The sequence below is a fragment of the Chrysemys picta genome, chromosome 8, assembly GCF_011386835.1.
Source record: "Chrysemys picta bellii isolate R12L10 chromosome 8, ASM1138683v2, whole genome shotgun sequence".
In the NCBI taxonomy this organism is placed as follows: domain Eukaryota; kingdom Metazoa; phylum Chordata; order Testudines; family Emydidae; genus Chrysemys; species Chrysemys picta.
The window spans coordinates 90,340,701-90,368,513 of NC_088798.1; the positions used below are offsets into that span (position 1 = coordinate 90,340,701).

Below are 27,813 nucleotides of genomic sequence, written 5' to 3' on the forward strand. Positions count from 1 at the left end.
AAAGGTTATAAGAATATGGAAGTTTGACCCTAGCGAAGGCAATACACAGGAGCATAAATTACAGCAGGCAATACATAGGAGGGAAATTAGGAGAGCTCCAATGGATTTCAAAGAGCTGAAAGTATAACAAACAAGAAATTCTTTAATTATATAAGCAGCAGGAAGTCTGCTAAAGTCTTTGTGGGTCTGCTGGATCACCAGAGGTTACAATGAGCAATTAAGGAAGATAAGACCATCGCTGAAAAGCTAAATGATTTATCTGCATCAGCACTGGCTGCAGGGGATGTTGGGGAAATATTTACCCCAGACCAGCTCATTTCTGGTAATAAAATGAGGTGCTACCAAAAACTGAGGCATCAGAAGAAGAGGTGCTAGAGTAAATCTATCATTTAACAAGCAACGTCACCAGGCCCAGACAGGATATCTAAGAGTTCTGAAGGAGCTAACGTATGAAGCGGATGAGCTGCTGGTGAAAGTATGCACTCTCTCAGGATATGTCTACACTACGAAATAGGTCAATTTTATAAAAGTCGATTTTTATAAATCAATTTTATACAGTCGATTGCATATGTCCACACTAAGCGCAGTAAGTCGGCAGACTGCGTCCTCACTATCGTGGCTAGCATCAACTTATGGAGCAGTGCACTGTGGGTAGCTATCCCACAGTTCCCGCAGCCCATTGGAATTCTGTGTTAAGTCCCAATGCCTGATGGGTCAAAAACATTGTCGCAGGTGGTTTTGGGTACAAGTCATCAGTCATGGATTTAAACACAACACTAGCTAAGAGGAAGGAAACAAGGACTAGGGATAAATGGAAACTTTCATCATGGACAAAGGTTGACAGTGGAGTGGCCTTCCAGGTTCCATACTAAGTCTTGTGTTGTTCAATATATTTATTAACAATTTGAAAAACGGGTTGAGCAGTGAGGTGGTAAAATGTGTAGATAATGTTATTGCCCAGAGAGGACTGTGAGGAACTTAAGAGGGATCTAACCAAGGTATTGTGACAGACCCAGACCAGTGGGGTACAGGAGTCTGATAGAGGGCAAGTATACTGGTCACTGGAGGAGTAGTTTTCTGTTCCCTGAGTGACCAGAGCAGGGGCTGCACTACAGTAATCAGGAACCTGCTAGAACCAGTTAAGGCAGGCAGGCTAATTAGGACACCTGGAGCCAATTAAGAAGAAGCTGCTAGAATCAATTAAGGCAGGCTAATCAGGGCACCTGGGTTTTAAAAGGAGCTCACTTCAGTTTGTGGGGTGAGTGTGAGGAGCTGGGCGCAAGAGGTGCAAGGAGCTGAGAGTGAGAAGGTATGCTGCTGGAGGACTGAGGAGCACAAGCGTTATCAGACACCAGGAGGAAGGTCCTGTGGTGAGAATAAGGAAGGTGTTTGGAGGAGGCCGTGGGGAAGTAGCCCAGGGAGTTGTAGCTGTCATGCAGCAGTTACAGGAGGCACTATAGAGACAGCTGCAGTCCACAGGGCCCTGGGCTGGAACCCGGAGTAGAGGGTGGGCCCGGGTTCCCCCCAAACCTCCCAATTGACCTGGACTGTGGGTTCTTCCAGAGGGGAAGGTCTCTGGGCTGTTCCCCAACCCACATGGTGAATCTCTGAGGCAAGAAAATCCGCCAATAAGCGCAGGACCCACCAAGATAGAGGAGGAACTTTGTCACAGTATGTAAACAGGAAACACGATGACAGATGAAGTTCACTGTGGATAAATGCAAAGTAACGCACACAGAGAGAAAAATATTGATCTACTCATACATTTTACAAGATTCTAAATTAACAGCATCAAACCAGGAAAGGGCTCTGGATGTCACTGTGGACAGCTCAATTAAGATCTCTCCACAATATGCAGCTGTGGTCCAAAAAGCCAACAAGATGTTAAAAATCTTTAAGGAATGGGATGGAGAAAATTGAAACTATTATGCCACTATATACAATTAGTAATGTGTTCTCATCTGGAATACTGTTTGCAGTACTGGTCACCCCATCTCTACAAGGATATTACAGAATTAGAAGTGGTTCAGAGAATGGTGCTGAGAGTGGGGAAAAAATCTCATATGAAGAAAGATTGAAAATATTTGGATTGTTCACCTTAAAAAGGAGATGAATCCCAGGGGACATGATAACTGTATTTAAAAAAAAAAAAAAAACCACAGGTTAAAAGAACATTTGGGCTGCAACATCAAGCACTTGAAAGTCAGGAAATGCCAGAGTTTAAATTGCCTGTACAACCTTAATTTGGCCCCCTTAGGCACTCATCCTGTGCTCTGTATGACAGAGGTCCTGTGGAAAAAAAATAGTATGTGATCACATAAATAAAGAATATCATAACTTACACACAGAGGGGCTGAACTGAGGTTTCACAGGCAACATTAATTCTTATTTCCTAATTTTGAGTGCTTCACTTTACAATCTTAATTATGTTTTTTAACATGGGGGTATTTTTAAACACAAAAAGAAAAGAAAAGGGGTTTTTTGGTCTGTTTTTTGTTTTAAACAGGAAAAAGTTAATGCTATCATATGCAATTATCACAACCTCCCTCAATCATCTTTATCAGGGTTCGAATCCTAAACCTTCAGCACAGACTTCTACTACTTGAGATATGAACTAACTATGTTAGCTGGTAGCAGGAGAAAGCTGTTATCCCAGAGGGGAGGATGAGCTGCAGAAGCCAGGTATTGGTAGTGCAGGTGGGAAGGAGTCTGAGAACTCTCTCCCCCCAGTTTCAGGAATCTGGGATCTCTGACCCTTGTGATGTCCCCAAAGGATGGGGATGGGCCACTAGAGCCATGGGCTAGGTCTGGAAGATGACCAGAGAAACCCAGCTGGTTCCTCAAAACCCCCCACCCACTGTTACAGCTGCTCTGGCAGCTCCAGGCCTTCCCAGTACAGTGTTTGTGGCGGCAACAGTGTGAGCCTAACCCTAAACTAAAATGTTCATATTCAGTTATCTTGGCAGGCTACCAAAGTTTTCCTGAGCAATGTGCGCGAGAGACAGGAAATGGCAATTTTCAACTGTTTAGCAACAAAACCAGCTCCCCCTCTATAACAACACAGTAGAGGGGAAAGTCAATACGGAGAACAGTTGCTTGCTATCTCATAGCACAAGACAGTCAAACTGAAAGGTGGCAAATTCAGAAGTGATACTAGGAAATACTTTTTCAATAGAATGTATAATTAGACAGTGAAACTCATTGCCACAGGAGGTCAATGAGACCAAGACATTTTCAAGATTCAAAGAGAACAGAAACACCCAGTAATCATAGTTAATGCTAACTAAATTGTATCAAGAGATACAAGATATCATGGTTCAGGAGTTAGCCCAGTTGCCGGGTATTGGGGATTAGACGGAGATCTTCAGGGGACGGGGTGGCAGATTACCTCATATGTCTCTACTGCAGGGTTTCCTGCACCTTCCTCTGAAGCATCTGATGGTGCCACTGGATACTACTGGATTAGATGGACCAGGGCTCTGATCTAGTCTGGCAGTTCCTATGCTCCTAAGAAGAGCTCTAAGGGATTTGTGAAAGTGGGGGGGAGGGGGGGAGAGGGAGGAAAAGGTCACTCCGCGTCTCCACTGGCACCAGTTACAGCTCTGGCACCTTAACTGAATTCCCCTCCCCCCCCATAATAAAGATTATGAGTTATTTTATAGAACAACAAAGGCCTGTTATTGTGCAGCGTCTGGAGTCTCAGCCTTATCTAAGCCAGTCACGGGACAAGGAACATTTGTTCATTTATCTGAAAAATGTCCCGGAAGTCATGGCAGTGGCCTGTGGGAGGTAACAGGGAGAGCCCCTTTATCTCAGGCAGATGCAGGATTTAGCATGTAGACTCGGCATAGAGATGGGGGAGGAGGGAGAGACAGTAACTGGTTATTTGAATGTGTCTTGCTGCTGCTGCGAGCCCCCTCTTGGGACCCAGGCAAAAGACAGCCAAAATACCATGTCTAGCTGCATATTTTTAGGCCTGAGAATGTACTTTCCCTGAAGATGCAACCCAAGGGGATTTTTCCCTCTCCCCCTCGGATCCTTGGCCAGCTCATAGCTCAGTCTGGGATTTTTCAGAGTTGATTTGATTTTCCCATGGCTGGATTTGATGATCATTAAGACACAGGCATTCAGCGACAAGTTGGCTCAGGGCCTAAGCAACCCCCTCCCTCAGAGACGCTGGGACCCGAGAGGAATGCTACGGGGTCACTCAGAGAGAAGAGGTGGGGAGCGGGAGCTTTTGGAACCAGTTTCTCCCAAACTTTCTCAACGTTGAGTCTATATTTACACACACAGTAAAATTGTAATGGGGAGGGGGGAGACAGAGGGTTAGCAAAGACAGCTAATCCATCTTTAACAGCTGCATCTATGCAGAGGCCAATAATTTACACAGAGTGACCAAGTCTGGGCCATTTCAGTTTTTTTACCGTCATTAAAAGAAAAGGTTAGTCCCAAAAATATCAAGATAGTGACGCATTTTTATAAGACCACTCCTCCTTGTCTCCTAAATTATATCCCTGCTTCCCCCATCTTCCTGCCCTGTTTTCTCCTCCCTCCCCTCTGCCCCCAACACAGTCTGCACCGTCTTACCTTCTGTCTGACACTTTTGCAATTGAAAGGATATCTGTAGCAAGACAACAATAGAGGGGAGCAACAGGGTCCTGAAAAACTCTGCAGCGCAAAGAGCAGGGTGGAGCAGAGAACTACTACCAGCCTCTTCCCAGGAGTGATTTCCACTCAACACGCACTATCTGCAAGTACACGCCACTTAAAGTCCTTAAAGAGGCTCGCACACCCTACCCCACCTGAGAAGTCTAGAGATGCCAGTTTGCATAGGTTTCTCTATCAGAGGAGCTGTTCCCAACCTCTCATTCCTTTCACAGATGCCACCTCCACTGGCTTTAGGGTATGCCGGCAGCTCTGGGCCCAGCCCTTGACTAGATCAGAGGGCCAGATTCTCCTCTCTCTTGTGCAGTATTTACACCAGTTAGGGTTGCCAGGCGTCCGGTTTTCTACCGGAATGCCCAGGCAAAAAGGGACCTTGATGGCTACGGTCAGCGTCCCGTCAGCGGTGCTAAGGCAGGCTCCCTGCCTGCCCTGGCTCCGCGCAGCTCTTGGAAGCGGCCAGCATGTTCTCCACACACTGCCCCCGCCCCAAGCGCTGGCTCCACAGCTCCCACTGACTGGGAACCACAGCCATTGGGAGCTGCAGGGCCAGCACCTGCAGGCGCGCAGGGCCGGCTTTAGGCCGATTCAGCCGATTCGGCTGAATTGGGCCCCGCGCCAAGAGGGCCCCGCGCCAAGAGGGCCCCGCGCCAAGAGGGCCCCGCGCTGCAGCTCTCCACCCCGCCCCCAGCTCACTTCCCCCTCCTTCCCTCCCCTGAACGCTCCGCCCCCTCCTCTGCTTCCCGCGAATCAGAGATTCGTGGGAAGTCTGAAAAGAAGCAGGGGCGGGCCGGCAGCACCAGGTAAACTGGGGTGGTGGGGGCGCGAGAAGGGCTCTGGGGAGGCGCGAGAAGGGCTCTGGGGAGGCGCGAGAAGGGCTCTGGGGAGGCGCGAGAAGGGCTCTGGGGAGGCGCGAGAAGGGCTCTGGGGAGGCGCGACCCATTCCCGCCGAGCAGGCAGGCCCCAGTGGCTCTGGCCCGGCTTGGCTCCGGCCCGGCCCCCGCAGTGCGGCTCCGGGCCGGGCCGGCCCGGCCCCCGCGGCGCGGCTCCGGGTCGGACCCAAGCCCGGCAACCCTGGCCGGAGCACGGCTCGATTCCTGGGGGTGGGGCTTGCAGCAAGCCCCACCCCCAGGAATCGGGCCCCGCTCTTGCTAAAGCCGGCCCTGCAGGCGCGGACAGCACGCAGAGCCCCCTGGCCCTTCCACCTAGGAGCTGGACATGCCGGCTGCTTCCGGGAGCTGCCTGAGATACTTCCCTCCCAGAGCCCACACCCCCACCCCCTGCCCCAGCCCAGTGAAAGTGAGTGAAGGTGGGGAGAGCAAGCGGAGGGTGGGGTCTCAGGGAAAGGACGGGGCATCTGTGTTAAATTTTGTGGGATTAGAAAGCTGGCAACTCTAACCCCAGTATGAAGGTCAATTTCAGTGGAATTATTCCCTCGTTATACCAATCAAGTAAGAAGAATCAAGCCCTACATAAGGCATCTTAAAGCACCATTTTGCTGTTCTATCTGTAACACCTAGGTTTCTTCATAGAAGATGATCTAAATGCTATGCAGAAAGAGTCAGTGTCTAAATTAAAGGCCCATTTCATCTGGAACCAGTCTGGGGTGGGGTGCATCCAATATGCCACCAAAAGAGGGATAAGTGAATCCAGAGAATTGATAAGGCCAGTAGCATCTGCAACATAACACAAATCATTCTCAGGAGGCTAAGCAAGAAGTCAGCCCCAGGGTCACAGCCCAGGGCAGGAAATGCTTTGATTGTTGCTATTGTCTTACAAATGAAACTTCTGTTAAATGCAATTGGTCTACTAAACACTACCAAGATTTGGCTTGCAGATTCCAGGCAATCAGCTCCACCAATTCACATTGCTCAGTTCATTTTCCTTTAGAACAGAAGGTGGGCAAACTACGGCCCGGGGGCCACATCTGGTCCTCAAGCTGCCGCCGGGGAGGGGAGCAGGGCTTGTGCTCCAGCTAGGGAGCATGCTCTGCATGTGCCGTGGCTCTGTGCGGCTCCCGGAAAGAGCAGCATATCCCCCCTCCGGCTCCTACACATAGGGGCAGCCAGGGGGCTCCGTGCACTGCCCCTGCCCCAAGCGCCAGCCCTGCAGCTCCCATTGGCTGGGAACCCAGGCCAATGGGAGCTGCAGGGACTGCACCTGCAGAAGAGGCAGCGCGCAGAACCGCCTGGTCGTGCCTCTGCGTAGGAAGCAGAGGGGGACATGCCACTGCTTCCAAGAGCTGCTTAAGCTAAGCGCCGCCCGGAGCCTGCACCCTGACCCTCTCCCATGCCCCAACCCCCTGCCCCAGCCCTGATCCCCTTCCCACTCTCCAAACCCCTCGGTCCCAGCCCGGGACACCCTCCTGCACCCCCAACCCCTCATACCCAGCCCCACACCAGAGCCAGCACCCCCAGTCATAGACCTCTCCCCCCCCCGCCCCAGCCTGGAGCCACCTCCCGCACCATGAACTCATTTCTGGCCCTACCCCACAGCCCACACCCCCAGCCAGAGCCCTCACCTCCTCCCACACTACAATCTCCAATTTTGTGAGCATTCATGGCCCGTCATACAATTTCCATACCCAGACGTGGCCCTTGGGCCAAAACGTTTGCCTACCCCTGCCCTAGAAAGAGGCAGATTTAATATCTCCATTCTGGAGACTTGAGGTAGGAAATATTTTTGCAACTGCAGCCTCCCTTTTGGCTTTTGGCTCAGCCTTGCAAGGCACTATGGAATAGGCTGGGGGGATGGAAGGAGGGAGAGGTGCATAGCCACAGTTGACTACCTACTGGTCCTCTGTCCTACCCTAAATCAAAGGGAGAACAGGGACAATATGAAAAGTCTCATCTCTCACTTCCATGATCCTGTATTACTTTATTTGTATTTGTAATAAATATCTGAGCTTCTGCTACCTGAGACTCCCACTATCTCCCTCGGAGCTGCTACATTCAGATCGATCAGTTCTCTCAAGAGCCACCCCTGAATTTTAGTGTCCGAGAGTTGGAAGATGGAAGTTCTCAGCAGAGGGCTTCGCAGTTTACAACTGCACACGCATGACTCGCACAGGAGAAAGGAGAGAGAAACATGTGGATTGTTTGGAGTCAAATTCACATGCCCACAGGGTGCAGACAAACAAACTGATTCAGCAATAGGAAAAAGAAATGTCCAATTCTTAGAAATGACAAAATTCCCCCTAGACAAATCGCTGCATAAGAGATGCAGTGTGGCCAACTCATGATTTTGTCATGAGTCTCATGATAATTATTGTTTTCCTTAAAGCCCCAGTTCCTGGAGTCAAGTGGATGTGTGATGATTTCAGTCTTTGTTCTTAAAAGAGAAAAAGTAAGTAAGTGTCTAGCCTTCGTGGCTGTGAAGAAAGCTTCAAAATGTGACCCCAGTGCACCCTAAAGGCTCAAAAAGCAGAAGGCAAATAAAAAGAACACCAAATCTATTATTTTTACAGAATCTCAATCTCATGATTTTTGGTGAGCCTGTCTCGTGATTTTTGAACATTTGGAGTCGGCGATATTGGCGACGCTCAAGGGGCCCAAATCCACCAAATCCCCAGCTGATTTCAGATACAGCTTTCAATGTATCTGATACTTTTAAATTTCCAGACATCAGAGGTTTCAGGAGAGACCTGGGTCAGGATTCCTGCATTCTGTTCCAATGCTACCAATTAGAGCATGACACAGAGCTGGACCCTACCTTGTCACAGATTCCATGTACTACCTTGGGGGTAAGGCACTTCAGGTCCCCCACCCCCATGCTACAGTGCCCCCATTGTAGAATGGAGATAATATAACCCACCTTTGTAAAGTGCTTTGAGATTTCTGTCGGAAAGGTTGCTATGTACATCCATTGTTATGATGAAGACTTCACACCAGCCTCATGCTGGTACATCCTACTTTAAGAACACCTAGAGAGAACAGCCTTTAATACAACAATGGATATTCTGGGTTGTACAGCAAGGAGAGAGTTACACCCAGGGCCGGCTTCAGCTTTTTTGCCACCCCAAGCAGCGAAGAAGGAAAAAAAAAAAAAGGAAAACCCAATTGAGCTGCCGCCGAAGTGGAAGAGATGGAGTGAAGGATCCGCCGCTGAAATGCCGCCGAAGTCTAGAATGTGCCACCCCAATGACAGACTGAGTGCCGCCCCTTTCTATTGGCCGCCCCAGGCACCTGCTTCCTTCGCTGGTGCCTGGAGCCGACCGTGGTTACACAGCAGTAAAAACATCAGCAAAGAGATCCCATGCACTGAGGCTAGTTCCCAGGGGTGTAGCAAGGGTGCATTGCTCCACAGTGCAGAAGGATCAGAGTCATGGATTTGCCACGCTACTGAAGAGCTCCCTCCAGCCGTACAGTGTCAAATGCCTCTGATCAGAGGAAATATGCCAGCATGGGCAGCAGATGCAACACGTGTCTTCATCTACTTCACCAAGGGCAGGAAGAAGACACAAACATAAGGTGCGGATTGGTTACTTGTGTAGAAGTGTGTAGTGAATGTTATGAAGATAAAACCACTCAGCCCCGACACTTGCATGTTAGACACATGAAGCCCCTCTCCCCCCGCCCGCCCACTTCCTTAGCAATTTTTTTGGAGATGTGAGGGCAGTTGTGGGGCGATCCTGAAACGTCCTTTACTATAAAGCTGAAAATGAGATGGGAGGAGAGTGTTGCATTGTGTTGTCACAGACTTGGATACTCCCCAGACTGCTGTATTTGGATCCCAAGCCAAGCCAACTCTGGATCCTGCACTCTAAGCCTTTTGAGTGAGCAGTATCCAAGGTCTGGCTCTGTCTGGCCTCCAAGGGGGCACAATTCCTGGCTGATGATCCTTCATAGAAGTGGGCCCCCACAGTCCAGGTGACCTAGTCCAAGACCAGCGCTGAATACCCACCACCCTCCACATCTCCCAATAGCTTTAGCACATCCCTTCACAGACCTCCACCCTCATGGGTACTCTCTCTAATTTACTCTTTGGTCCTTTGGGGACATGTGACAGTTAAAAGCAAGGCACTCTGAGGCTTTGCAAAGTAACTTCTTAAACACATATTTAATTCCTAGAGACTTACAGATCTATGCAAAACCAACAAAATCTGCATGCAAATCTCTCCCGCTGTCCTCACTGCTCCAAGAAGCCTTTGGGTTTTGGTCAATCCTTTCAGGGTCCCTGGACACTCCTCTTCTCCTGCAAGCCTTCAGATTGTCTCTGCCTGCCCCACAACAATCTCTCTCTTGCCTGTTCAAGTCCAGCAATCCAGCAGTTCCCCCTTACCTCAGAGAGCATGTCTCTTTTTAACAGCAGCTTCTAACACCTCTTTCTGACTTCTCCTTTTCTGCTGGTGCTGAATTTCCACTGCTCCAACCACCCTCCCTGAAGACAACCTGGAATAACCAATTCCTTCAGCTTGGCCAATCTCTTTAGCATATCCATGGTATTGCCAGGGCAAAAGACATTCCATGTTAACGACTACTTTGATTGTTCTCTAGCTTCTTCCAAACCAGGCATGTAATGTGTATGATTAGGGTTAGTCAGGAATTTTTCCATGAAACTTGGTCAGAAAATGCCACTTCGTCATTCATAGAAAGGTGTCCATTTCAATAACATTTTGTCAGGAAGCTTTCTAAGGTCTAGGCTGGCATTTCTGGTCAGAGGGAGAGAGACGGAAGCTTAGGACTCTCACCAGAAATGTGACAGACATGGTTCAAGTCCCTGCTCCACATCTGGCAGATGTCTCCCACATCCCAGGGGAGAGACCTGGCTACTGGCTGGAGTGGGAGGGTCTCTATCGCCCCTCTTTTTCACAATTTTTTTTTTAAAGGGCTTGTTTTCGTTCCACATAGAATGAAAAACAACAAAAATCTCAAATTTTCACAGAACAGAATTCTTGTTTTCTAGCCAGTCCTATGTGTGACATGATCCCTGTCAGCACGTGGATGATTTGAATACACACTGAGGGTACATCTACACTACAGGGGGGAGTCGATTTAAGATACGCAAATTCAGCTACGTGAATAGCGTAGCTGAATTCGACGTATCACAGCCGACTTACCCCGCTGTGAGGACGGCGGCAAAATAGACTTCTGCGGCTTTCTGTCGACGGCGCTTACTCCCACCTCCGCTGGTGGAGTAAGAGCGTCGATTCGGGGATCGATTGTCACGTCCCGACGGGACGCGATAAATCGATCCCCGAGAGGTCGATTTCTATCCGCCGATTCAGGCGGGTAGTGTAGACCTAGCCTGAGGGTTAGAGTTATACACAGAATTCATAAAATCTGTCAGAACTCGTACGTTGTACTTAGACCTATTCCCTAAACGGTCACATGTGTCTTTGCTATATTTTGGCCTGTTTGAATGTGATAGATTAAATAGAGATACATCCATACACTTTGAGGAATAAAAGCATTCTATAAACACAATCTCAAAGCACTTTACATAGCTAGTTAAACATAAGGGACCACTGTGATCATCTAGTCTGACCTCCTGTGTAACAGGCCATTTAACTTCCCCCAAATAATTCCCAGAGCATATGTCTTTTAGAAAAACATCCAATCTTGATTTTAAAATTGTCCATGATGGAAAATTCTCCCCACCCCCTGGTAAATTGTTCCAGTGGTTATTTACGGTCACCATTAAAAATGTACATCTTATTTCCAGTCTGAATTTGTCTCGCTTCAACTTCCAGACATTGGATCAAGTTATACCTTTCTCTGCTAGACTGAAGAGCCTACTATGAAATTTTTGTTTCCCCATGTAAGTACTTATAGACTAATCAAATCACCTTTAATCTTTTCTTTGTTAAATTAAATAGATTGAGGTTCTCGAGTCTGTCACTATAAGGCAAGTTTTCTAATCCTTTAATGATTCTCATGGCTCTTCTCTGAGCCCTCTACAATTTATCAACATCCTTCTTGAATTGTGGGCACCTGAACTGGACACAGTATTCCAGCAGCGGTTGCATCAGTGCCAAATACAAAGGTAAAATAACCTCTCTAGTTGTACTCAAGATTCCCCCGTGCATACATCCCAGAATTGCATTAGCTCTTTTGGCCACAGCATCACACTGGGAGATCATGTTCAGCTGATTATCCGCCATGACCCCCAAATCTTTTTCAGAGTCACTGCTTCCCAGGACAGAGTCCCCCGTTGAATGAATAGCCAAGTTTTATGAATGGGGGAAACTGAGGCACCAAGACCTTAAGGAACTTACCCAAGTTCAGACAGCAAGTCAGTGGCAGAGTCAAGAACAGAACCTAGGTCTCCCAATTTTCAGATTCACATACAGTGCCCTGGAACCAACTGTCTGGGCATTATAACTGCATATTACATTCCCCTCTTGTCTAATTATTTATAGTAATCCTACTTACGTTCTAGGATTTACACAAACCCAATTGCTGGATTCACATCACATTTGACCTTTGCATGAGTCCTAAATTTGTACTTTCAAGTGCACATTACACTTCATTAGCCTCTCGTATGTGTTTTCCAGAGACACAATGGCATAACAGCAGCAGAGCCTCTGAGCCAAGCCCTGGAAAAGACGGCAACTTTAAATAGCCTCTTTGTCTTGCTTTTCCTTGCTGAACTGTTGTACATATTTAGCATCAAGCTTCAATTTGATCAGAGACCCAGAAATAGAGACAATGGGGGGGAGGGGATGAATTTCAGCACTGTTTCACTGTAAAGCACCACCCCATTCCGCCCCCACCCACCCCCACTTTTAAGAGTTTGAAAATATCTTTTGTTTAGAAATATTTGGGGACCAGCTGGCTCAGGGTCAGTAATAGGAAACACCCTTTCACTCTTAAGTGACCACTTCAATCCCAGCCCATGTCATCAGCGAGTGGAATTTGTTGTCATCTCGCCTACATAAAATGGGTTAACTGGGTGACTAGGAATTGGACTAGGTCCCAAGTCCACATCCGAGAAGCCACCACACTAAGCCCTCTTGTTGGCAGCATCAAACCAAGCTGCTCTCACACCCACAGAGGTGGCCTCTCCAGGGATGAGACACGTTGGTAATGGGGAGGCCTCTGGAGGAAAAGCTGGAACTAGCGATGGTAGGAACTGTTAGCATATTATGTGTTTTGTCTCACAAGCCCAATGCCCAGCCGTTGGCAGAGCCATTACAAAGTCTGTCAGCTCACAGGGTGGACAGTGTTTGTCCAAGAGTATCCCGAGGCTCACTGTCAGGGAATGACAAAGTAGTGGTACTGACTACACAGCTATGAGTAACTCTTTAGCATGGGATATTCCAAAGCATATGCAGCAGGTCCCATATGGAAACAATGCAGCTGGAGAATCTAGGGGGTTCAGAAAACTTAGTCCATACACACTTAAAAACCTGCTGTCCCACATCTATTTGGAAAGGATACAAAACGTAGGCAATTCACCTCATTAAATGCATGCAGTATTCCTCTCCACCCAATATTCTTCAAACGTGCGGTTCAATCAGCTCTAACAATGTGCCCAGTGTTACCATTTAAAATATAGTCCCCCAATACTTTAAGTAGAATGAAAGTTTATAGACTGATCTATTGTACTTCCATGCATGAAGGAGCCTTTTAAGAAACAAATAGTATATACACACCATAAAATGAGTGATTGGGCTCAAAGCATGGTTGGGTTATTCATGCTTTACATGAATAGAGCTGATCTATTTTTATCTCTATTGACATTGTCCCCTGGAGCCTAATGTGGGCAGGTTAGCTCCAAACTGAGCTGGTGTTAATCCACACAAGACCAACAAAGCATGACATGCACGGTGTGGGGGAACTGATTGTTGTACAGAACGTTTTGGCCTCTGGGTTGACTGGCTTGGAACAAGACATACGGCATTAAGGACACAACATGGGTGAATAACCCCACTCAGCATCCCTGGCTGAATGTATCAGGAGTTGCAGGTTACCAGCCAAAATTATTTTTAAACACCATGAAACAGCCAGTTATTGCACCAGCCACCATCTGGACAGATCACCTAGGTAAGAACAGGGCAGAATTTGAGCCTGTTGTCCCCTCTCTCTGGGCAGCAAAGAGATTCAAAGTGATAGGGCAGCAAAAATCAGCCAAACTAACAGCCAAGGTTCCGCTTCACAGGCAGAATCCCATTCTAAATGCAAAACCCGGCCAGCTGTTTTGCTGGGGTTTGGTGCCACCTAAGACCCAGAATCCGTTTCCACCTTCGAGTTGGGCTGCACAGGACAGAGTTAAGTGGAACATTAACCTTTTGGTAGTGTGATCCTCCTGTTTCCACAGCACCAGGGCCCTGAAGGAGACTTCACAATCACTGCTAGTTCATTCATGGATTTATTCTCCCAAGAACTGGCTAGACGGGAGAAAGCGATTCTGCCTAGAAGGAAACATTTGATGGAATTCCAACTCTGCAAATGAGAGCTGGGCCCAAGGCAACCCTCCCAGCCATTTGACTCCAGAAACATTAGAGGGGCTTCATCTCTAACTGCCCACCCCACTAGGCTCCTCGGCATTCTCCCGACACACTTCCATGGCAGGACAGTCCAACACATCCTCACAGCTAGATGAGCTCCAAGCAGCTGTCAGTCTTGGTTGGGCAGGGGTTAGCCAGGCTCTCAGGAGTCAAATTGTGCCACCCACCCAAGAACAAGCCAGAGGAATGTGTCACCCTCTTGCTCATTGTTGTTTTAAGTGACAGCCACACTGTGAGAGGCCCCAACACAAGGTTTGGAGCCATAGGGCAATAAGCACCCCCAGGCTGGGAGGTCAGTGGGTTACAGTGACAGGAAGGAGGCTCAGGTCTGAGACCTGCCCCTGTGCTCATAGCAGGCCGACTGTTCCTGGGGGCAGGACGAGAGATGGCTTTTGAGGAACTTGGTGGGGACTCTCATGGCAATAAGAAAAACAAAGCTCAACACTGGTTAGAGCCCAGGCCCTCATAGAACTCCACAGTGGTTAGACACTTTGACAGTGGGGACAGGACTCCGTTAACAGAGACCCCAGCCACCAGTGCTTTCGGAGCAGCAGGATCTGAATTCTGTGTGGCAGTATTCCCAGCAACCACAGCATGCAGCAATGGCACCCAAAATGGCCGCTGGTGGGTTTCCTATCCACTGCCAAAGTGACTTTAGGTTCCAATAGCTACTCCCATCTCCCTCCTCACTTTCTTCCCAGAAAGAGCTAGTAGGGCACTGATCGCTGCACTCCAGGAAGCAACAGTTTACACAGGCCTGTCAGTACAGGATTGCCCCTCCCTCCATTGATCAGGTGTCCCCCCTTGGCTGCAGGCTTGATGGCTTCCCAAGTCTGGCTCCATCCCTCATTTCCTGTGCTGTAAGGAAGACCAGGAGTGCCGCCAGCTTTTTTGCCACCCTATGCGGCGGAAGGTCCCGCCCCCGAAATGCCGCACCCAACAGAGGCAGCGGAAGGTCCCACCCCCGAAATACCGACGACGACTGGGGCGGCCGAAGATCCGGCCGCCATGGTCGCCACCCCCCAAATGTTAGCACCCTAGGCAACTGCCTAGGTCGCCTAATGGGTTGCGCTGGCCCGGAGGAAGACAGCGCCAGCAAGAGCAAATATTCCACAGTCCCCAGTGTTTTTGCCAGCCAGCATTTTCAGCAGCCTAGTAAGTATAGTAACTTGATTTAAGTGACCCAACAACTTACATTCCGGCTCAAGCCGAGCCCTTGCAGAGCAGTAATAGCGAGTGAATGAAAGGTTGACAAATAAGAATCATACAGAAATATCTTTTGTCCCACTCCTTTGGTACCCAGAATAAACGGGGCTGGGCCAAGACATAGCTCCCACTGGGTCAGTCACTGTCTACATGGTCTGGGGGCAAAGCACACCACATCTTCTACAAAGGATAGAAGGAAGAGGCTCCTGTTATGATACTTTCCATGACTTTTCTGCAGGCTAGCTTGGAAAAAGCACAGTGTCCCAAACTGTTCAGAGAAGCAAACACCCAGTGGAATTCAGTTTGAGACCATTCAAAGTTACCCAGCTTTCAGTGACAGACCTGAGATCTAACAGGCATGCACTTGCCAGTCTGCTCATGTCCCAATCCAGAGGCTCAAGATGGAACTGCAGGAAGCAGGCCAGTCAGTGTCAGAGCAGAGTCAGCATGCAGGTCGCCTTCTTCAGTATCTTTGGTGTCTCATAGCTCAGCCCAGTGTCTTTGGAGTTGGTATTCTTGGGGCTGCAAGATCACTTCAGCACCATTTAGCACACACTGTGGAGTGCCTTTCAAATCATTTTACACCTACTGAGAGGCAGCCTGGTCTAGTGGAATGTGCATGGGACTGAGAGCCAGGAACTCTCCAAGAGCTAGCCCTGGCTCTGCCCCTGACTTGCTGTGTGACTAAGTCACTTGCGTCTGAATTTTCAGAAGCTTGGACATTCACAAATAGTCACTGGGTCCAAGCGAGAGCCGGGCACAAAGCTGGGTGCTTGGCTGATCCAAAGTTGCTCAAGCATCCAATGACAGGGTAGGGGACTGGCTTCCAAGCAGTATTCACACACGCAAACGGGGGCTGCTCTGGGTGCTCAGAAACCAGTCACATCAGAGGCAGGACAAGCCAGCAGATGCCATTTAAGAAGGTGTTCACTCTGCAGCTCTTCACTGGCAGCATGTGCATCCCAACGACAGACACACACAATGTAAGGACCCCACACAGACACTGGGAAAAGAGGATTTATTAGGGGTTTGTAGGGTTAGTAAAGGGAAGGGGGAAAGAGACAAAGTTGGGGTAGGGGACTGGGGAAAGATTGGGTAGACACATATCAGGGTTTGCGGACGCGGAGAGGATCACCCAGTGATTGAAGGGCAGCATCAGAAAGAGGCTGCACAGTTCAGTCAAAATGCAAGAGTCAGCTGGGCAAAGATGGCTACAGGAGCCATAGGTTCTCAGAAAGGAGAAATTGATTTAAAGGACATGTGTGAAACAGAAGCAGCCTCGCTCCTCCTGTCCAGAGCTCATAAGGGGTTCAATGCAGGAACATCCAGCCCCTCTTACTCACGCAAAACTTCCACTGCATAAGACAAACAGAATTTGACTCAGAATATGAAGTAATTCAGAAATGTCCTGACACAAAAGCGTTCTTGACATTCAGCAGGATTTTTGTCCACAGCTCCTTGCAAAGCAGGTGAGATGCTGGGTTAATTCAGTTGCTTTGAAGGAAAGATTTGGAACTAAAAGGATAAACCCTTCAAGGTTACACAGAAGGTCAGAGATCTCACTGACCCTGTACTCTCCCTCAGAGGACTTCTCCTGTCGAAGTAGAGATTAACCCTTCAAGACACAGAGGCCTCCTGCAAGTTCCGCTCAGGAAGTTAAAGCAGGCATTGGGACTCCCATTAGACTCAGATGGCACCACAGATAACAGACAAGCACCCAGCGCTCACTCTGAACTTCTCCATTCAGCCACGGAAGTGAGTTTGTCCTGTCAGTCAGCATCCTGCACCAGAACTTCACTCCTACTCCACCCAATGGCACAAGTCAAACAACAGCCTGTCTGCTGCTGAGGTGCCAAGAAGAAACAATTAAAATCAGTCTGAGCTGTCCAGGAAGGGGTAACCAAATGGTTTGTTTGTATTAGTTGCACAGCTAAACAGTCTCAGGCTGTCAACTTTTGAAGCCTAACCCCTGATCCCCAAGAAATAATAACTTTCCTCACTAGCCTTCTCTATATCCAGCCCTCCCACACACACAGCAAATGGACAAGGGATGAGAATCCAGCTTTACTGCTAGACCATGACCTATCCTTAGTGGCTGCTTTTTACTATATCCCAGTCAGATACAAGGCACAATTTGATATTAGAGGATTTTCTGCTGGGTAGTTATTTGCCTTAGGTTTGATTATGCTCATTTCCTTAAGCACTCTGTTTACAGCATCTTTTTTCTGGCCTTCCTGTATCTTTACAGTTAGGAGTGAGCAGAATTGAATTTCTAACTGCAGGCTGCTCTCTAGTGGTGAATGTTCACTCCTGCAGGCTAGGAAAAAAAAAAGTCTACACTGTAAATCAGGCCTCCACATTCACTCCAATAAAAAGCTCTGGAAGGTAGAAGTGTGGTGATTGCCCCAAATTTACAGTTATGGGAATGAAGCTGAAGGATGTAGGCAGCACCAGAGAGAGAGAGAGAGGAATTCTGTAGAATGGTTGAGGAATAGGTTAGAATCATAGAAATGTAGGGCCACGAGGGACCTTGAGAGATGATAAAGTCCAGCCTTCTGCAGAGGTAGGACCAAGTAAATCATCCTTGATAGGGTTACCATACATCCGTTTTTTCTCAGACATGTCCGGCTTTTCGGCACTCAAACCCCCGTCCAGGGGGAATTGCCAAAAAGCCGAACATGTCCGGGAAAATGCCGGCCAGGCACTTCCCCTCCCGCGGCGGCTCTGCTCCTCCCCTGACTCTTCGGCTCTGTTTAAGAGCCGGGCTGCCCGAGCGCTACCGGCTTCGGGCAGCCCCCATGCCTCTGGACCCTGCGCCGCCGGAGCCCGGGCAGGGAAGTGCCCGGCTGGGGGCACAGGGTCCGGAGACAAGGGGGCTGCCCGAAGCCCGAGCGCTACCGGCTTCACGGTTTGCCGGGCAGCCTCCAGACCCTGCGCCCCCGGCTGGGCGCTTCCCCTCCCGGGCTCCAGCTGCGCTGGGGAAGCGCCGGCCGGGGGCGCAGGGTCTGGGGGCTGCCCAGCAAACCGTGAAGCTGGTAGCGCTCGGGCAGCCCTTTCCGCATGGCTGGGAGTGGGAGGGAGCGGAGTTAGGGTGGGGTTGGGGCAGGGAAGGGACAGAGTTGGGGCGGGGCCAGGACCCTGTGGAGGGTCCTCTTTTTTTATTTGTTAAGTATGGTAACCCTAATCCTTGACAAGTGTTTGTCCAACCTATTCTTAAAAGCCTCTAATCATGGGGATTCCACAACCTCCTTGAGAAGCCTATTCCAGAGTTTAACTACTCTTATTAAAAAGATTCTCCTAATATCTAACTTGAATATCCCTTGCTGAAAAATAAGCCTATTACTTCTTGTCTTGTCCTCAGTGGATATGGAGATCAATTGATCACCGTCCTCTTCATAACAGCCCTTAACATATTTGAAGACTGTTATTGGGTCCCTTCTCAGTCTTCTTTTCTCAAGACTAATATGCCCAGTTTTGTTTCTTAACTTTTCCTTATAAATGGGGTTTTCTAAACCTTTTATCATTTTTGTTGCTCTCCTCTGGACTCTCTCCAATTTGTCCACATCTTTCCAAAAGTGTGATGCCCAGAATTGAACGCAGTACTCCAGCTGAGACATTAATTAATTAATCCATTATAACACCCAGATCCTTTTCTGCAGTATTACCAGTTATTCCCCATTTTGTAGTTGTGCATTTGACTTTTCTTTCCTAAGCATAGTATTTTGCACTTGCCTTTATTGAATTTCATCTTGTTAATTTCATACCAATGCTGCTATTTGTCAAGGTTTTGAATTCCAATCCTGTCCTCCAAAGTGCTTGCAACCCTCCCAGCTTGGTGTCATCCTCACATTTTATAACCATACTCTCCACTCCATTATCCAAGTCAATATTTTCATTAAATAACTAGTACAAGACTTAAGACTGATCCCCGCTGGACCCCACTGAATACACCATTTCAGTCTGCCAGCAAACCACTGATAATTACTCTCTGACTACAGTCTTTCAACCAGATGTGCGCACATCTTGTAGTAATTTCAACTAGACTGCATTTCTCTAGTTTGCTTATAAGAATGTCATATGGGACTGTGTCAAAAGTTGTTACTAAAACCAAGATACATCATGTCTACCGCTTCCCCTATCAACTAGGCCAGTAACCCTGTCAAAGAAGAAAATTAGGTTGCTTTGGCATGATTTGTTCTTGACAAATCCATGCTGGCTATTCCTTATAATCGTATTATCCTCTGGGTGCTTACAAATTGATTGTTTAATAATTTGATACAGTATCTTTTCAGGTATTGATGTTAGGCTGACTGGTCCATAATTCCCCAGGTGCTCTTAGTACCTCTCTTTAAAAAGGAGAACAATGTTTGTCCTTCTCCAGTCCTCTGGGACCTTGAAGATAATTGCTAATGGTGCTGAGATTGCTTCAGCTAATCCCTTAAGTACCCCCCAGGGTTACTCAAATGCATCCACCAGGGCCTTTCCTTGCGGCCACAACCATCGGGGCTGTGATGGGGGGGAGAGGCGCGCAAAGCAGTGGTCCGTGTCCAGAGGTAAAAGTAAGCCAATGCGCCGTACCGGGGCGGCCTGGCTTCCACAGGCGGCAATTTAAAGGGCAGCGGCTGGAGCCCCAGGCCCTTTAAATTGCCGCCAGAGCCCTACTGCTGGAGCCCTGGGGTAGCGGCAGTGGGGCTCCGGGGGCTATTTAAAGGGCCGGGGCTCCTGCTGCCTCTACTGCCCTGGGCCCTTTAAATAGCCGCCAGAGCCCCACCACCGCTACCCCAGGGCTCCGGGGGCTATTTAAAGGGACCAGGACTCCCCTGCTTCTACCGCCCCAACCCTTAAATAGCCCCCGGAGCCCTGCTGCCAGAGCCCTGGGGTAGCAGTGGCAGCTGGGGGCTCCAGCAGTGGTTTAAAGGGCCCAGGGCGGTAGCAGCGGCCGAGCCCTGGGCCCTTTAAACTGCTGCCAGAGTCCCCAGCTGCTGCTGCTGCTACCCGGGGGTGGGGTGGGGGGGGCACTTACTGGTGCAGAGCAGGCCAGGGCTGGCTCTGACCCCCCCCCCCAATCCCTGCCCCTTCCACCCAAGGCCCCGCCCCTTTCAGTGGCTAGAGCCGGTCCCAACCCAGCCCCGTACTGGTAAGTCCCTATTTCTACTTTCATCTCTGCCCCTGTCCCAGGGCAACCAGCAGCAGTTGGGCCCTGTCCTCCTCCAGAGAGAAAAACCTCTGGAGGTGCAGGCAGTTGGTGAATTCCCACACTTTGCCAGGGGTAGGGGAGGCAGACTTCTACTGTGGGGCTTTGGGCTCCATCCACGCGGTGATAGGCTCAGGTTCCAGGCTCCGGCTCCAGGCTTACCACCCCTGCCATCATCCCTGGGCTCCGCTCCCTGCCCACCTCCCCATTCAGGACTTAAATTTGTCCCAGGGCTTGCCCGGGCTGAGTAAGTCTGCTGTGAAAAGTGATATGAACAAACATACAAATATCACTTTTCACAGCAGAAGACTTACCAGCTAGCATGTCTTAGAAGAAAAAAAGTGCAACCAAAAAAGCAAAAGAAACAACAACAAAAAGACAAGAACATGCAAAGCGCCTTATTTGTGTTTCAATTCTGTGTAGGTCCAGTAAAGAATAGAGACAACTGTAAATTATTTTTATTACTGAGTCTGAAAAAAAATCATACATAAATAATTTACAATGATTTGGACATGTATATGTGCATATTTATTTGTTTTTCCAAAAGGTAATTGAGTATTTTAGGAAAAACTGTCAGCGCAGACACCAGCAAGACTTGGTGGTCGCACTGAGGCCACCAAAAAACTTGTTGCGAGAACCCCTGCCCTAGGGTGATTTTCAGGAGGCCTTGCAGACTTGAATACATCTAAATATTCTTCAATCGATTCTTTCCCTATTTTGGTTTGTGTTCCCCTTGCTGTTAATATTAAATTATGTTGAGTATCTGGTCACCATTAACCTTTTTAATAAAGACTGGAGAAAAATAGGCATTTGATACCTCAGACTTCTTGATGTCATCAAGTTATAAGCTCTCCTTGCCCACTAAGTAGAAGGCCTACATGTTCCTTCATCTTTCTTTTGCTTCTCATATATTTATAGAACCTCTTCTTATTGCCTTTTATGTCCCTTGCTAGCTGTAACTCATTGTGTATCTTAGCCACTCTGATTTTGTCGCTATTCTTTTGCACATCTCCTTGGCAATCCATCGACATTTCCACTTTTTGTAGGATTTCTTTTTGATTTTCATGTCATTAAAGAACTCCTGATGGAGCTGAATTGTCCTGTCACTATTCTTTCTATCTTTCCTTCACATCCGGATAGTTTGCTGTTGTGCCTTTAATGCTGAATAATGGGAGAAGATGAAGGTTAAAGAAATTAGGCATAACAGGAAAGTTTCCTACCATGCAATCCTATGAGACTGTGGAAGAGTCATTCATGGGAAGCGTTGGGAGCTTCAGCTCCTGAAGCCATTTGGAAGTGACTGGAGGTGCTGCAGGTGTAATCCTCTCTTAGCCAGGACTTGGAGAAAAGCTGAGCTAAGGCCTTTCTGCAAATTCTACCTGGTAAGAGTCTGTGACTGGGAGGAAATATGCCAGCTCTTCAGTGCTAGCTTTACCCACTGCCATGACGTGGGGCTTTAAGGCAGTGGTAAAGGGGAGATGGAGGGAGGTGGGGCACCAGAAGAGCTGTCTCTGTGGGTGGGGAGTGGAGGTGGGGACAAGCCACAGGAAAGCTTCCCCCAAGCTGCCTCTACCACACATCCAGGCACTTTCATTGCTGAAGAACATTATTGAAAGAATGCTGCACTGCTAACAGTATCTTAACAATAGACAAGGCATTGGGGGTGGTGGGGTGGGGAGGGAACAGTCCTGCCCCGACACGGGGTCTGTGAATAAACACAACACTAGAGAGCAACCCAAGCTGCACAGACTGGATCCAGATCTAACTTCCCTAGACTTTGAGAGTTTTTGGACCTCTGGGTTGAATCTGGGAACATCCCCATTTTACACAAATAGCCCCCTGGAGTTCTTCTAAACATACCAGCTGGGTGCAGTGCATAACAATGAGTGTGATGTGTCCCACCAGTGGCCAGGCTCAAGGACAGTGTAAGGGTTCCACTAGTATTACCCTATCAAGAAGTAAGTGGTAAAAGCCTGTGTTGTTGGAGGGAAGAACTAGGGTTCTAGTCCCAGCTCCTGGGTGTGTTTACATGAGAGAGATTTATGGGACAGTACCTTGTGTGCGTTGTCTGCATTTTGTCATTTATCATTCTATATTGCCAGTGACAATTCAATTCCGTTACGTAGCAAAGTCGTCCTGCCCACCATCACCTCACTGATTTTATAATGTCACACTCTCAGGGCCTTCAGGAGATTCCCAGCATGTCCTGCTTTCTACCAAACTAGAAACACCACAGAAATAGCTTCTCTCTCTCTTTTTCCAAGAGATGTCATTATGTCCAGTTCTGTCTGAAACCAAAAAATTCAGAGGAGCAAAAGAAAATTAAATAAATAGCCCAGCAAAAGCTACCCAAACTTGTTTCAAGTTTCATAAGTGGCTTGGGATCAGATTGAGTTTTGGCCCCAAGTTCCCATCAGTTCTCATTTTACCCAAACCATTTTACTTAAGCTTACAGCTCAGAGTGACTGGCAGCTATAACAACAACACACTTGCTATTATAAAAGAAATTAAATATTTTCTCTCATATCCTGGAAGGAGATTAGCCTTTACAGTGAGGATTACCATACATAGAAGAGCTGAGAAAGTCAAAACCATAAGCCTTCAAAACATTGACATTTTTCATTTCAAAACAAAGAAAAACGCAGCAGGCAATTTCACCAGGTAAGGCTTTCTAAATGGAAAGAGATAAAAACAACAGCTAATATTATCCCCCTGACAACTGGCTGGCCAGGCTGATGCCATGGGCTGCCAGGCCAGGCCAATAGAAAGAAACCATATGACAAAAACCACCTGTAACTTCACTTTGAAATAAAAGGCAAAGTTGTCATAAATCAAATAGTATAAAAGTCTTCAAAGCCAGCCAAGTGTCAGGGGACAATAAATGGATTTGTTTAGTATATCTGTGTTTAGCATAAAATAAAATAAAAAATCAGGCAAAAATCTTATTTCCAACTACAGTAAAGTTCAGCCAAAAATATAGTGCTTAACAAAAGAGAGAGATCATTAACAATCACAGAAGCATGTCTGAGAAAACACAGAGGCTGGTTTAGAACCCAATCCTGCAAACACTAACTAGTCTCATTGAAATCAATGGAACTGTAGCGAGCACTGTGGCCCCCTGTGCGTGTTTATAAGATCAGGTTCTGAGTGTGGACAATCCACAAACTCTCCTCTTCAGTCTTAGAATTTACACACACTGACTACAAAGGGGAACTGAAGCGGAGACTGGCATGATCTATTGGCCAGAGCACAGGACTGGAAGCCAGGAACTCCTGGGAGCATGCACTCACACAGTGGCAAAGCACATGCCCCAAACTGTGCACACTCAGAAAGAGAGCCCAGGATCATCCCAGAGGTGTGTGCAGCAAACACGCCAAGCACAGCAAGGAAGATGTGGAGCTAGTCATGTGTGACAAGGCTAAAATAGAACCTACTACAAACGAATACAGTACAGCAACCTCTCCTAGCATGAAGATGTTAAACAGCTGCCCAGGCATGAATGCTTTGGTAAACAAGACCCCGTGTCCTATGCAGCACAATAGACCTAAGTTATGCAGCATCATCTCAGGAATTATGTGGTGGGGATCCCGCAAATCCTCACTGCCACTCAAGTCCAGTCCGAGCCATACAATGCTCCTTATTTTCTAGTTAAGGCCATTTATTTCACGCTGTCCTGACTTGAAATTTTCAGCAGGTTGCAGATTATTGTGCTGACAAGGCATAACTGCCCCGCAGAAGTTGTTAAAAGGAAAATTGGTGGTTTGAGCACTGGAGTAGGGGACAAGTGGAATTTTTGGCACTCGGGAAGGTGTGGTGGCTGGTCTGGGTTAGTGAAACTCAGGATGCAGCTGAGGCTTTTGGGGAAAGGGATTCATTTCTTCTTTCAACTCCTCTTACTGGGTAAGGCAGAGGTGATTTTACATTTGAGGGGAGAAGGGGATTTGAATTCCTTGTTCCCCAACTTTTTACAACCCTCTGGAGCCTAATCTCAATACCTGCTACCACATCCAACAATGACAAATGTGCACATTAACCTATTTCTGCTAAAATGATCAGGAATGAAGTAGTTAACATTGACATCTAAAGTTATCAGAGTTTGGCATCAGAGTTAATACTCCATAAAGATGAATAGGGGAGGTCACACCTCTCTGAGCTTTTCTTTTAGGCTGTCTAAAGACTCAACAGCATCAGTTAACATTTTGAATAATATTTTCACAACCAGAAGGGCTAGACACTTGGGTTTTTAACTGAAAACTGAGATTATGAAGCACAGTTATGCATTAATTGTAAAATAACCTTCAATTACACATATGCTCCTAATAGTAACTAATCAGCCCAAAACAAGTACACTGCTAGCAGCCCACAGGAGAAAAACACATGAGCCCACTGGGGAAAAAAAAAAAAATAAAAAAAACCACCAAAGCCAGCATTTGTCCAGAGTGTTAGCTGGTTAGCAACTTGATTAACATTTAATCCTCAAACTGCCAGTAACACCCTGTGTGAGTCCCCTCCTTTGATATATATAAAAATACACCCATAGGCTCAACCTTGCTCAGCACAGTTTGGGATAGCAATAACTAGTCTGAAAAAGGGATCCAAGCCACATGCTCTTTGTACCTTCCCTCCCCCTTTTGGGGCGGGGGGGGAGGGAAGGTGGCAAGGGGGGTTACATTCGCAACCTCCAAACTGCTTCTTTCATGGAGTGAGTACAACTTACTGCAGCTTCAGGTTGACCAGACAATCTCCTGCTATACTGCACACTTCTTGAGGGAGGGGGCAGAGATGACCAGGCTGCCTCTTTTCCTGTGATCAAGCCCCTTTTTCTGTTACAGTAGCTGGCACTCAGCACTAGCAGCATGCTGCCTAACGTGGGGAGGGAGAGCAGACCAGCGCAACATTTCTGCCTTTTATCTGGGAAGTGAACAGTACAGCTTTTCTCTTGAGTGGTTTATACCACATTCCTCATTACAAGAGCCAAATGCCCTTTTCTCCCCCTCATACACAATCCTGTATGGAAGGTCAGATCATGGAGTCTTACAATTGAGGATCAGAAACTGCCATTCCACATGTTGCCCATTCATAGGAGAAGCTCATGCATTTTATTTACATCACATTGTGGTCATATTTCTGATAGCAAAAGAACGGTTATAATTTTTTCTGAGAGAAAGAGAGGGGGAAGAAGAACAAGTTCACTAAATCTATTTAAGGAAGTCAGTAAACAACATCAAGTACATAAAAACTGACTATTTAATATTAAATATCAGGAGAGGGGAGTTAGTAACTGGGCATTATTTAAAAATTCACCTTGTCTCAGTCTAGCATTGGGCAGAAGGTGGGTGAGGTAATATCTTTTATTGGGCCAACTTTTGTTGGTGAGAAGTTGGTCAATAAAAGATATTACCTCACCCACCTTGTGTCTCTAATATCCTGGGACCAACATGGCTACAGCAACACCGCATATAACTGTTATTCTAAATGCACTAGGAGCATACACAAGGCCTGAGGCCCAGGATGGGTTAATAAAAGACAAGTACTGCCTTGTTGAAACTTAACACTAATTATTATGTATTAATTTCCATTACCTAAAACTGGGTTGTATTACCACACAGGATTTTTCATTTTATGATGCACTAGTATTTTATAGTGGTTGGCTGAACTCAGTTACCCGCATCCTTTAAATCCAGCCAATCAGATTTCTCTCCATTGGCCTTATCAGAACCATGGAAACAAGGGGGATGCAAAAAGGAAGCAGGCAGGATAATAAAAGCATCGAGAGATCGCCTGGCACCCAATGACAAAGACACTGTTGACTGATTCGTCTTCTTAGATTATGCTTTACCAGCCTGAGTGAGCTTGGATTGGCAGAGAGCTTTTGAATCTCAGAGGGTGGATCTGGCAAAACTCTAGTTTCCTGGGCAATAACTGCAGAGCACAATGCACACAACTCCATGAAGATAGATCAGGGACTCAAGCCACGTGACCCCCACTGCCTGCCCAAATAAAGTTTGACAGGTGTATGACACCTTAGAGTCTAGCTACTTTAGGATACCAGACTTTTAAAACGTGTTTTGAACTCCCTATATACTTTATTTAATTTTTAAAATAAAACATTCATCCAAATAAAATCAGAAGCATTCCTACCCATTCCATATTTACTACACCACCTTGAAAACCTCCCCTTAAACCTAACAGGAAAGTCCGGAATTTTTTAATTAATGAGGCGGGCATCAGGTCTCGCTAACTGGCCTTTCAGTGGTGGATTTCTGAGTGTCAATCAACAAACATCCTTTGGAAAACACTGCAACGTTTAAAAAAAAATCTAAGAAATATACATGGGAAGAGCGATCTGAAATTGTTCTTTCCTTTCACTCTATCTGAGGGTAAGCCAACTATATTTCTATGGGCCCCCCTTATTTCAAATATATGTCCCAGATTTCCACGTTCAAATGCAACAGGTATTTGTTCAATTTCACTAATAAAAGAGACTGGGCAAAAGCAGACACCCTGACACCCAGGGTGGATGCACGCGTTCTCCAAACACACACACACCACACTGCAAAGCCCACGGCCCCCACTCACTAGCCAGGGCACGAACCCCAGCACGGCTCGCCCTCGGGGCTGCCCGCAGAGCCAGCACAGGGCACTCGGGAGGAGACCCGCGCTCCCCGCTGCAGCTACACTCACGGAAGCTGATGCCCAGGCTCCGGCTGACGCTGAGGCGGCTGGCAGACCCTGCAGGGACAGACTCGGCGTTCCCCATGGCTCCAGATCCCCTCCTCTCGGTCAGGCTCCTCCGTGGGGCTTGGAGTCGCAGGGGCTGCAGGCGCTGGACGAAGCAGGGCGCGGAGCTCCGGGGACTCTGGCACTTGGCAGCCTGGGGCTCTCCCGCCAGATTGCGCGTTCAAACCCCGCAGCCAGCCCCGCACATGGGATCGGCCTCCCACCTGGCTCCGGGACAAACCAATCGGCGAAGCCGGGCTGGGCAGCGCACCTGCCAAGCGGGCAGGCTGCAGGGAGAGCTCAGTTGGTGCGCAGCCCGCCCACGCGTGACGCCCGGCCGTCGAGGCTGCGCGAGCGCGGGTAGGGGTGGGAGCAGCGCGGCGGGCTTAGGAGTCTGGGGAGCAGGAGCATTCCTCCATCCCCAATCCGGGGGCTCTGCGGGCTGGCCGCGCGTGGGACCCCGGGAGGAGGCCGGGCTGTAGTTCCTGCAGATTTCGAAATGTCCCAGGGCACCGAGAAGGAGGAGAGCAGCAGGGTCCAGCTGTCCCTGAGAGCCTCCGGCCTCGCACGGGGGCTAGTC

General features: G+C 48.0%; 1 protein-coding gene across 1 annotated transcript in view; it reads right to left on the reverse strand.

Moving 5' to 3' along the window:
* Positions 1-27,565, reverse strand: part of NEURL1B (neuralized E3 ubiquitin protein ligase 1B) — a 222,754-nt gene extending 195,189 nt beyond the window's left edge. The window contains exon 1 of the mRNA XM_005298051.4: positions 27,198-27,565. Within this exon, the coding sequence (XP_005298108.1) occupies positions 27,198-27,273 (76 nt within the window). The 5' untranslated portion in view covers positions 27,274-27,565. The remainder of the gene's footprint in view (positions 1-27,197) is intronic.
* Between the last annotated feature and the right edge of the window lie 248 nt (positions 27,566-27,813).